Source organism: Salvelinus alpinus, chromosome 1 (assembly GCF_045679555.1).
Source record: "Salvelinus alpinus chromosome 1, SLU_Salpinus.1, whole genome shotgun sequence".
In the NCBI taxonomy this organism is placed as follows: domain Eukaryota; kingdom Metazoa; phylum Chordata; class Actinopteri; order Salmoniformes; family Salmonidae; genus Salvelinus; species Salvelinus alpinus.
The window spans coordinates 13,890,396-13,901,237 of record NC_092086.1 but is presented as its reverse complement, the minus strand read 5'-3'; the positions used below and the strand labels follow the sequence as shown (position 1 = coordinate 13,901,237).

Genomic DNA, 10,842 nt, shown 5'->3' with positions numbered 1-10,842 from the left:
AGGTTAAATATACTGTTGAGGTTTTCTACTGCCAAGTTTACACCTTCACTATTACGGTGAAACATTTTGTCCAGGAAGTTGTCTAAAAGGGATTGAATTCGTTGTTCCCTAATTGTTTTTTGGTAGGTTTCTACACTACATTCCTTCCATCTATAGCATTTCTTAATATTACTCAGTTCCTTTGGCTTTGATGCCTCATGATTGAGTATTGCTCTGTTCAAGTACACTGTGATTTTGCTGTGATCTGAGGGGGCTGACTGTGAACGCTCTGAGAGACTCTGGGTTGAGGTCAGTGATAAAGTAATCTACAGAACTACTGCCAAGGGATGAGCTGTAGGTGTACCTACCGTGAGTCCCATCGAAGCCTACTATTGAAGCCTACTATTGACTACGTACAGACCGAGCGTGCGACAGAGCTGCAGGAGTTGTGACCCGTTTTTGTTGGTTGTTTTGTCATAGTTGTGTCTAGGTGGGCTGTCACCTCCAGGTAGGTGTCTCTCTCTCTCTCTCTCTCTCTCTCTCTCTCTCTCTCTCTCTCTCTCTCTCTCTGTCACGATCATTTGTATTGACGGACCAAGGCACAGCGTATGTTGAGTTCCACATAATTATTTAATAGAAACTTAGCAAAACAAACAATAAACAAACAAACGAAACAACAAACCGTGACTACAGAGATGCTAACTCAAAACAATATCCCATAACCCACAGGTGGAAAAAATGCTACTTAAATATGATCCCCAATTAGAGACAACGATAGCCAGCTGCCTCTAATTGGGAATCATACCAAACACCAACATAGAAAAAACAAACTAGAACCCCACATAGAAAATATAAACTAGACTAAAACCACTAGTCACGCCCTGACCTACTCTACCATAGAAAATACAGGCTTTCTATGGTCAGGACGTGACAGTCTTTCTGTCTGTCTCTCCCTCTGTTTGAGTTGCACGGTTACTATGGTGATGTTTGCTTCTGCTTTTGAAAACTCATAATAAAACTCATAATGCTGTCGTGCCCTTGATTGCACTAAGTATCCATCTGTTCAAATATGAACTGACTCAAATATCAATGTGTAACTGCAGGTACTGCTCCGCCCACCCAGGGGGGCCCCAGAGGGTGCCTCTCGAGGCCGCTGACGGGGCTCTGAAATCGGGTTGGTCTCGTCGAGAGGTCCTGGAGGACTACTACGAGCGCTGGGTGCGTCTGTCTCCTCACGTCCTGGGGCACAGCAAGGCCCACGTGGCCAAACTGGTCGGGGAGCTGGTCAGAGCCGGACGTGCCACTGGAGGTATCCCAGAGTCCTCTCTGGCGTTCCGGGGAGACTTCCTGCAGGTGAGTTTCGGAAGATAACATTTTCTCTTTTTGTAGGTAAATTATTAATTAGTTAACATAGTTGATGGTCTACGTAAACAAACTTCTCGGGAATTCGGGGTGCAATTTGGGACATTATCCTTGTTTGTCTGGTCTGGTTGCAGGTGGGCAGTTCATACGAGGAGCACAAGGTGGGCGCTCCAGATTACTATGATATCCTGGTACCTCTGAAGATTCCCCGAGAACTGAGATTGGAGCCACGAGTATACAGAGGGGAGAGGAGGAGGGGGGAGGAGAAGAAGTACGAGAGAGGAGAGGAGAAGGGGGAGGGCAAGAGGGATGTGAGGGGTGAGGAGAAAAAAGAGAAGGGGGACAAGAGAGCTGTGGAAAATAACAAGAGGTTGGAGGTTAAAGAAAATAGGAGAAAGTCAGTGAAGGGAGAGGGAAAGGGGGATGTGAGGGAGGAGAGGGAGGAGGTTAAAGAGAACAGGAGAAAGTCAGGGAAGGGAGAGGGAAAGGGGGATGTGAGGGAGGAGAGGGAGGAGGTTAAAGAGAACGGGAGAAAGTCAGGGAAGGGGGAGGGCAAGGGGGATGTGAGGGAGGAGAGGGGGGAGGTTAAAGAGAACGGGAGAAAGTCGGGGAAGGGGGAGGGCAAGGGGGATGTGAGGGAGGAGAGGGGGGAGGTTAAAGAGAACGGGAGAAAGTCAGGGAAGGGGGAGGGCAAGGGGGATGTGAGGGAGGAGAGGGGGGAGGTTAAAGAGAACGGGAGAAATTCAGGGAAAGGGGAGGGCAAGGGGGACGTGAGGGAGGAGAGGGAGGAGGTTAAAGAGAACGGGAGAAAGTCGGGGAAGGGGGAGGGCAAGGAGGATGTGAGGGAGCAGAGGGGGGAAGTTAAAGAGAACGGGAGAAAGTCGGGGAAGGGGAACAGGATGAGGGTAAGAAGCAATAAAGTGAAGGAAGTCCAGAAGGACGACAGCAAGGTGGAGGAGCAGACAGAGGTCAAAGAAGAAGGGAAGGACGTCTTGAAGGACGAGGTGAAGGACGAGGTGAAAGGGGAAAGTTCAGAGGGCGGTGGGTGGAGCGGCGTGCCGCGGTGCAGTCTAGAGACTCCTCGCCGTGGCGACTGGCTACGAAAACACCGCAACTTCACTGACACGTTTTTACGAATGCACCCTTCTCGGGGGTCGCCCGAAAGGTCATCGAGGTCATTGTCAGGGGTCACGGCAGTGTCAGGAGGAGGAGGAGGAGGAGTCTATCGCCTGACCCCGGACTCCGTCCTCCGTTGGTTCTACCCGGCGGTCCAGCGTTGCCTAGCAACCGTGCGCTACCCTTTCGAGCAGCGCTGTACGCTGAGTCTGGCTCTCGCCGACGACCGCGTGCAGCTCCGCCTCACACCGCGTTCCGACTACGTCTGCTGTCACATCTCCATGGCAATACGGCTCCTCCCTGCCATCCCCCTCGGAGACGGGGTCTACCTGGTTCCCATGGAAACGACGGCCTCAGTGGCGATGTCAAATACAGGTATGTTCAGGTGATATGGGGTAAATATATGATATCATTTACAAATTCAATAAAGTATATTACTCTTTCTTAATTTCTCTCCTTTCTTTGTTCATTAATTCATTATTCATTCATTATTTAATTCACTATTTAATTCCCTGTCTCCTTCTTTCCTTCCCTACTTCCTTCCTTAACTATTTTCTTCTTTCTTTACTTTCTTCTGTCCTTCATCCATCCATCCATCCATTCTCTCCTTTCATTCTCATCCATTCATTCCAGACCAGCACCAGAACCAGCAGAGCGAGGAGAGGGACCTGTGGACTTTGTTCTTCCCCCGCCAGGAGCAGCGTCTGCTGGGCTGGCTCCGTGGCCGCTCACCACAGCCCTCCTGCCACCTCAAGGTGCTCCAGCTGACCAAGGCCCTGCGTGACCTGGGTGGCCAGGCACTGGACAGCCACCGGGGGGCGCTCTGGAGGTCAGTCCTCTCCTCCTACACACTGAAGACGGCCTGGCTGCGTCTGCTACTCAGCTCTCCTGCAGAGGTAGGAAACACCATACCTTTAATAGGTACTACAGGTTACACCATACCTTTAATAGGTACTACAGGTTACACCATACCTTTAATAGGTACTACAGGTTACACCATACCTTTAATAGGTACTACAGGTTACACCATACCTTTAATAGGTACTAGAGGTTACACCATACCTTTAATAGGTACTACAGGTTACACCATACCTTTAATAGGTACTACAGGTTACACCATACCTTTAATAGATACTACAGGTTACACCATACCTTTAATAGGTACTACAGGTTACACCATACCTTTAATAGGTACTACAGGTTACACTATACCTTTAATAGCTACTACAGGTTACACCATATCTTTAATAGGTACTACAGGTTACACCATACCTTTAATAGGTACTACAGGTTACACCATACCTTTAATAGGTACTACAGGTTACACCATACCTTTAATAGGTACTAGAGGTTACACCATACCTTTAATAGGTACTAGAGGTTACACCATACCTTTAATATGTACTACAGGTTACACCATACCTTTAATAGGTACTTTAGGTTATACCATACCTTTAATGGGTACTAGAGGTTACACCATACCTTTAATAGGTACTACAGGTTACACCATACCTTTAATAGGTACTATAGGTTATACCATACCTTTAGTAGGTACTACAGGTTACACCATACATTTAATAGGTACTACAGGTTACACCATACCTTAAATAGGCAAGTCAGTTAAGAACAAATTGACGCTGGGCCAATTGTGCGCTGCCCTATGGGATTCCCAATCACAGTATGTAATGATACAGCCTGGAATGGAACCAGGGTCTGTAGTGAAGCCTTTAGCACTGAGACGCAGGGCCTTAGTCCGCTGCTCCACTCGGGAGCAGTCAGTGCATTAAACTAAGGAGTACTGAGACACAGGGCCTTAGTCTGCTGCACCACTCGGGAGCAGTCAGTGCATTACACTAAGGAGTACTGAGACGCAGGGCCTTAGTCCGCTGCTCCACTCGGGAGCAGTCAGTGCATTAAACTAAGGAGTACTGAGACGCAGGGCCTTAGTCTGCTGCACCACTCGGGAGCAGTCAGTGCATTAAACTAAGGAGTACTGAGACGCAGGGCCTTAGTCCGCTGCACCACTCGGGAGCAGTCAGTGCATTAAACTAAGGAGTACTGAGACGCAGGGCCTTAGTCCGCTGCTCCACTCGGGAGCAGTCAGTGCATTAAACTAAGGAGCACTGAGACGCAGGGCCTTAGTCCGCTGCTCCACTCGGGAGCAGTCAGTGCATTAAACTAAGGAGTACTGAGACGCAGGGCCTTAGTCTGCTGCACCACTCGGGAGCAGTCAGTGCATTAAACTAAGGAGTACTGAGACGCAGGGCCTTAGTCTGCTGCACCACTCGGGAGCAGTCAGTGCATTAAACTAAGGAGTACTGAGACGCAGGACCTTAGTCCGCTGCTCCACTCGGGAGCAGTCAGTGCATTAAACTAAGGAGCACTGAGACCCAGGGCCTTAGTCCGCTGCTCCACTCGGGAGCAGTCAGTGCATTAAACTAAGGAGTACTGAGACGCAGGGCCTTAGTCCGCTGCTCCACTCGGGAGCAGTCAGTGCATTAAACTAAGGAGTACTGAGATGCAGGGCCTTAGTCCGCTGCACCACTCGGGAGCAGTCAGTGCATTAAACTAAGGAGTACTGAGACACAGGGCCTTAGTCTGCTGCACCACTCGGGAGCAGTCAGTGCATTACACTAAGGAGTACTGAGACGCAGGGCCTTAGTCCGCTGCTCCACTCGGGAGCAGTCAGTGCATTAAACTAAGGAGTACTGAGACGCAGGGCCTTAGTCTGCTGCACCACTCGGGAGCAGTCAGTGCATTAAACTAAGGAGTACTGAGACACAGGGCCTTAGTCTGCTGCACCACTCGGGAGCAGTCAGTGCATTAAACTAAGGAGTACTGAGACGCAGGGCCTTAGTCCGCTGCTCCACTCGGGAGCAGTCAGTGCATTAAACTAAGGAGCACTGAGACCCAGGGCCTTAGTCCGCTGCTCCACTCGGGAGCAGTCAGTGCATTAAACTAAGGAGTACTGAGACGCAGGGCCTTAGTCTGCTGCACCACTCGGGAGCAGTCAGTGCATTAAACTAAGGAGTACTGAGACGCAGGGCCTTAGTCTGCTGCACCACTCGGGAGCAGTCAGTGCATTAAACTAAGGAGTACTGAGACGCAGGACCTTAGTCCGCTGCTCCACTCGGGAGCAGTCAGTGCATTAAACTAAGGAGCACTGAGACCCAGGGCCTTAGTCCGCTGCTCCACTCGGGAGCAGTCAGTGCATTAAACTAAGGAGTACTGAGACGCAGGGCCTTAGTCCGCTGCTCCACTCGGGAGCAGTCAGTGCATTAAACTAAGGAGTACTGAGATGCAGGGCCTTAGTCCGCTGCACCACTCGGGAGCAGTCAGTGCATTAAACTAAGGAGTACTGAGACACAGGGCCTTAGTCTGCTGCACCACTCGGGAGCAGTCAGTGCATTACACTAAGGAGTACTGAGACGCAGGGCCTTAGTCCGCTGCTCCACTCGGGAGCAGTCAGTGCATTAAACTAAGGAGTACTGAGACGCAGGGCCTTAGTCTGCTGCACCACTCGGGAGCAGTCAGTGCATTAAACTAAGGAGTACTGAGACGCAGGGCCTTAGTCTGCTGCACCACTCGGGAGCAGTCAGTGCATTAAACTAAGGAGTACTGAGACGCAGGGCCTTAGTCTGCTGCACCACTCGGGAGCAGTCAGTGCATTAAACTAAGGAGTACTGAGACGCAGGGCCTTAGTCCGCTGCTCCACTCGGGAGCAGTCAGTGCATTAAACTAAGGAGCACTGAGACCCAGGGCCTTAGTCCGCTGCTCCACTCGGGAGCAGTCAGTGCATTAAACTAAGGAGTACTGAGACGCAGGGCCTTAGTCTGCTGCACCACTCGGGAGCAGTCAGTGCATTAAACTAAGGAGTACTGAGACGCAGGGCCTTAGTCTGCTGCACCACTCGGGAGCAGTCAGTGCATTAAACTAAGGAGTACTGAGACGCAGGACCTTAGTCCGCTGCTCCACTCGGGAGCAGTCAGTGCATTAAACTAAGGAGCACTGAGACCCAGGGCCTTAGTCCGCTGCTCCACTCGGGAGCAGTCAGTGCATTAAACTAAGGAGTACTGAGACGCAGGGCCTTAGTCCGCTGCTCCACTCGGGAGCAGTCAGTGCATTAAACTAAGGAGTACTGAGACGCAGGGCCTTAGTCTGCTGCACCACTCGGGAGCAGTCAGTGCATTAAACTAAGGAGTACTGAGATCCAGGACCTTAGTCCGCTGCACCACTCGGGAGCAGTCAGTGCATTAAACTAAGGAGTACTGAGATCCAGGGCCTTAGTCCGCTGCTCCACTCGGGAGCAGTCAGTGCATTAAACTAAGGAGTACTGAGATCCAGGGCCTTAGTCTGCTGCACCACTCGGGAGCAGTCAGTGCATTAAACTAAGGAGTACTGAGACGCAGGGCCTTAGTCTGCTGCACCACTCGGGAGCAGTCAGTGCATTAAACTAAGGAGCACTGAGACGCAGGGCCTTAGTCCGCTGCTCCACTCGGGAGCAGTCAGTGCATTAAACTAAGGAGTACTGAGACGCAGGGCCTTAGTCCGCTGCACCACTCGGGAGCAGTCAGTGCATTAAACTAAGGAGTACTGAGACCCAGGGCCTTAGTCCGCTGCTCCACTCGGGAGCAGTCAGTGCATTAAACTAAGGAGTACTGAGACGCAGGGCCTTAGTCCGCTGCACCACTCGGGAGCAGTCAGTGCATTAAACTAAGGAGTACTGAGACCCAGGGCCTTAGTCTGCTGCACCACTCGGGAGCAGTCAGTGCATTAAACTAAGGAGTACTGAGACGCAGGGCCTTAGTCTGCTGCACCACTCGGGAGCAGTCAGTGCATTAAACTAAGGAGTACTGAGACGCAGGGCCTTAGTCCGCTGCTCCACTCGGGAGCAGTCAGTGCATTAAACTAAGGAGTACTGAGACCCAGGGCCTTAGTCCGCTGCTCCACTCGGGAGCAGTCAGTGCATTAAACTAAGGAGCACTGAGATCCAGGGCCTTAGTCCGCTGCACCACTCGGGAGCAGTCAGTGCATTAAACTAAGGAGTACTGAGATGCAGGGCCTTAGTCCGCTGCTCCACTCGGGAGCAGTCAGTGCATTAAACTAAGGAGGATAAAAGACGTGTCACAGTCAAATCAGGCCAGGTGTCTGTAACCATTACTGACATTGCTGTTTTGTTAAGGGGGCTACTTGCAAATGTATTTTTGTCTTTTAATATACACAATGGATGCATTTTAATTAAATACAATACTTTGCAAACATATTTTTGTAATTTATTTTGATACATTAGTCTTTTGGGTATTTTGCCATTGTAATTTGTAATTGTAATTTGTAATTTGTAATTTGTAATTTTTTGCTCATCCCTTCACATGACAGTAAACTTTGATTTGATTGGAGGCCTGTTATCCATCCTGATTTATTGTCCTCTATAGGCTGATCTGCTCTATCATATGTACACGTATGTTTGGAATCATTTGGAATGTTTGGAATCAAATAGGTTACCAAGGTTTCGGCATCTTACTGACCGTCTACTTGTCTTTCTTTTGTAGGCCTGGGAGGATCGCCATCTGGTGGCCAGGATGGAGGAGCTGGTCCGCAGCCTGAGGGAGAGCCTCCAGAACCGGGCTCTGGATCACCTCTTCCTGGGGAGCGACAGCAGCTCCATCTTACCTGACTCTGTGACTCTACCTAAGTTGGTCAAAGAAGCGGTGGGAGCTCCAGTGGGGGGTCCAGTGGAGGGTTCGGGGGGACGTTTGGGGGGTTCGGCAGGGAACCTCTGGGCAGGTGTGGACCCAGCCTCATTGGACCTAGTGTCTGGCCGGTTGGCGTATGCCTGGAGCCATCTCCACCGGCTGATCAGGTTGGGCCGACCCCAGAGGAGTAGCTTGGGGCTGGGCAGGGCAGGAAACATAAACTGCCAGCATCTGCAACCTGGAGAGTAACCAACTTATCTTTTCTGGAAACGAATGAAAGGATTACAGGTGAAATCAGAGGTTAATATCCTCCAACAACAGACCCAGTCAAACAGAGAGATACATAGACAGACGGGATGGATGAAACATCAGACTACTTGCTCATCCAAAGGTTGTACAGGAGCTACTGGTCTAGAATAAAAAAGAAAGTCTATAACAGTGATGGGACGTTCTCTGAGTCATCCCTCTTAACCAGTCATGAATGGAAATCATAGGGAATTTGTAATTTATGAATTTGTAATTTATGAATTTGTAATTTATGAATTTGTAATGAATACATGTGTAATTTTTCCCTGGTACATAATGAATGAGGTTTCATTCAAAACCAGAGTGATTGTATGTCTGCTTCTGCCTGTGTCCCTATTGGCACCCTATTCCGTATTTAGTGCACTACTTTCCCATAGGACTCTGGTCCAAAGTAGTGCACTAAGCAATAGGGTGCCATTTGGGATGCACATCTGTGTTCTGTGCTGTATGTATTATCAGACAGTGTAACGGCAGGGTACACTGCCAGTTCAGGGACAGACAGTGTGACGGCAGGGTACACTACCAGTTCAGGGACAGACAGTGTAACGGCAGGGTACACTACCAGTTCAGGGACAGACAGTGTAACGGCAGGGTACACTACCAGTTCAGGGACAGACAGTGTAACGGCAGGGTACACTCCCAGTTCAGGGACAGACAGTGTAAGGGCAGAGTACACTACCAGTTCAGGGACAGACAATGTGACGGCAAGGTACACTCCCAGTTCAGGGACAGACAGTGTAACGGCAGGGTACACTCCCAGTTCAGGGACAGACAGTGTAAGGGCAGGGTACACTACCAGTTCAGGGACAGACAGTGTGACGGCAAGGTACACTCCCAGTTCAGGGACAGACAGTGTGATGCAGGGTACACTCCCAGTTCAGGGACAGACAGTGTGACGGCAAGGTACACTCCCAGTTCAGGGACAGACAGTGTGACGGCAGGGTACACTCCCAGTTCAGGGACAGACAGTGTGACGGCAGGGTACACTCCCAGTTCAGGGACAGACAGTGTAACGGCAGGGTACACTACCAGTTCAGGGACAGACAGTGTAACGGCAGGGTACACTCCCAGTTCAGGGACAGACAGTGTAACGGCAGGGTACACTACCAGTTCAGGGACAGACAGTGTATCGGCAGGGTACACTACCAGTTCAGGGACAGCCAGTGTAACAGCAGGGTACACTACCAGTTCAGGGACAGACTGTGTAACGGCAGGGTACACTACCAGTTCAGGGACAGACAGTGTAAGGGCAGGGTACACTACCAGTTCAGGGACAGACAGTGTAACAGCAGGGTACACTACCAGTTCAGGGACAGACTGTGTAACGGCAGGGTACACTACCAGTTCAGGGACAGACAGTGTAAGGGCAGGGTACACTACCAGTTCAGGGACAGACAGTGTAAGGGCAGGGTACACTACCAGTTCAGGGACATACAGTGTAATGGCAGGGTACACTCCCAGTTCAGGGACAGACAGTGTGATGCAGGGTACACTCCCAGTTCAAATAAAACATTTAATAAAATGTTATTTGTCACATGCACTATGTACAGGGAGTACCAGTACCATATCAATGTGGAGCTATATACAGGAAGTACCAGTACCAGATCAATGTGGAGCTATATACAGGAAGTACCAGGTTAGATAATAAAAATAATAATAATAAGGTATTTGAGGTAGATATGTACATGAAGGCGGGGTAAAGTGACTAGGCATCAGGATAGATAATAAGGTATTTGAGGTAGATATGTACATGAAGGCAGGGTAAAGTGACTAGGCATCAGGATAGATAATAATAATGTATTTGAGGTAGAGATGTACATGAAGGCAGGGTAAAGTGACTCAGCATCAGGATAGATAATAATAAGGTATTTGAGGTAGATATGTACATGAAGGCAGGGTAAAGTGACTAGGCATCAGGATAGATAATAATAAGGTATTTGAGGTAGATATGTACATGAAGGCAGGGTAAAGTGACGAGGCATCAGGATAGATAATAATAAGGTATTTGAGGTAGATATGTACATGAAGGCAGGGTAAAGTGACTAGACATCAGGATAGATAATAATAAGGTATTTGAGGTAGATATGTACATGAAGGCAGGGTAAAGTGACGAGGCATCAGGATAGATAATAATAAGGTATTTGAGGTAGATATGTACATGAAGGCAGGGTAAAGTGACTAGACATCAGGATAGATAATAAGGTATTTGAGGTAGATATGTACATGAAGGCAGGGTAAAGTGACTAGGCATCAGGATAGATAATAATAAGGTATTTGAGGTAGATATGTACATGAAGGCAGGGTAAAGTGACCAGACATCAGGATAGATAATAAGGTATTTGAGGTAGATATGTACATGAAGGCAGGGTAAAGTGACTAGACATCA

At 49.3% G+C, this 10,842-nt stretch overlaps 1 protein-coding gene across 1 annotated transcript in view; it reads left to right on the top strand.

Moving 5' to 3' along the window:
- The window catches only part of LOC139570186 (inositol 1,4,5-trisphosphate receptor-interacting protein-like 2), a 13,775-nt gene extending 2,933 nt beyond the window's left edge, over nucleotides 1–10,842 (top strand). Inside the window, exons 2-6 of the mRNA XM_071391814.1 lie at nucleotides 1,083–1,332; nucleotides 1,476–1,694; nucleotides 2,193–2,832; nucleotides 3,091–3,353; nucleotides 8,007–10,842. Of these exons, the coding sequence (XP_071247915.1) occupies nucleotides 1,083–1,332; nucleotides 1,476–1,694; nucleotides 2,193–2,832; nucleotides 3,091–3,353; nucleotides 8,007–8,399 (1,765 nt within the window). The 3' untranslated portion in view covers nucleotides 8,400–10,842. The remainder of the gene's footprint in view (nucleotides 1–1,082; nucleotides 1,333–1,475; nucleotides 1,695–2,192; nucleotides 2,833–3,090; nucleotides 3,354–8,006) is intronic.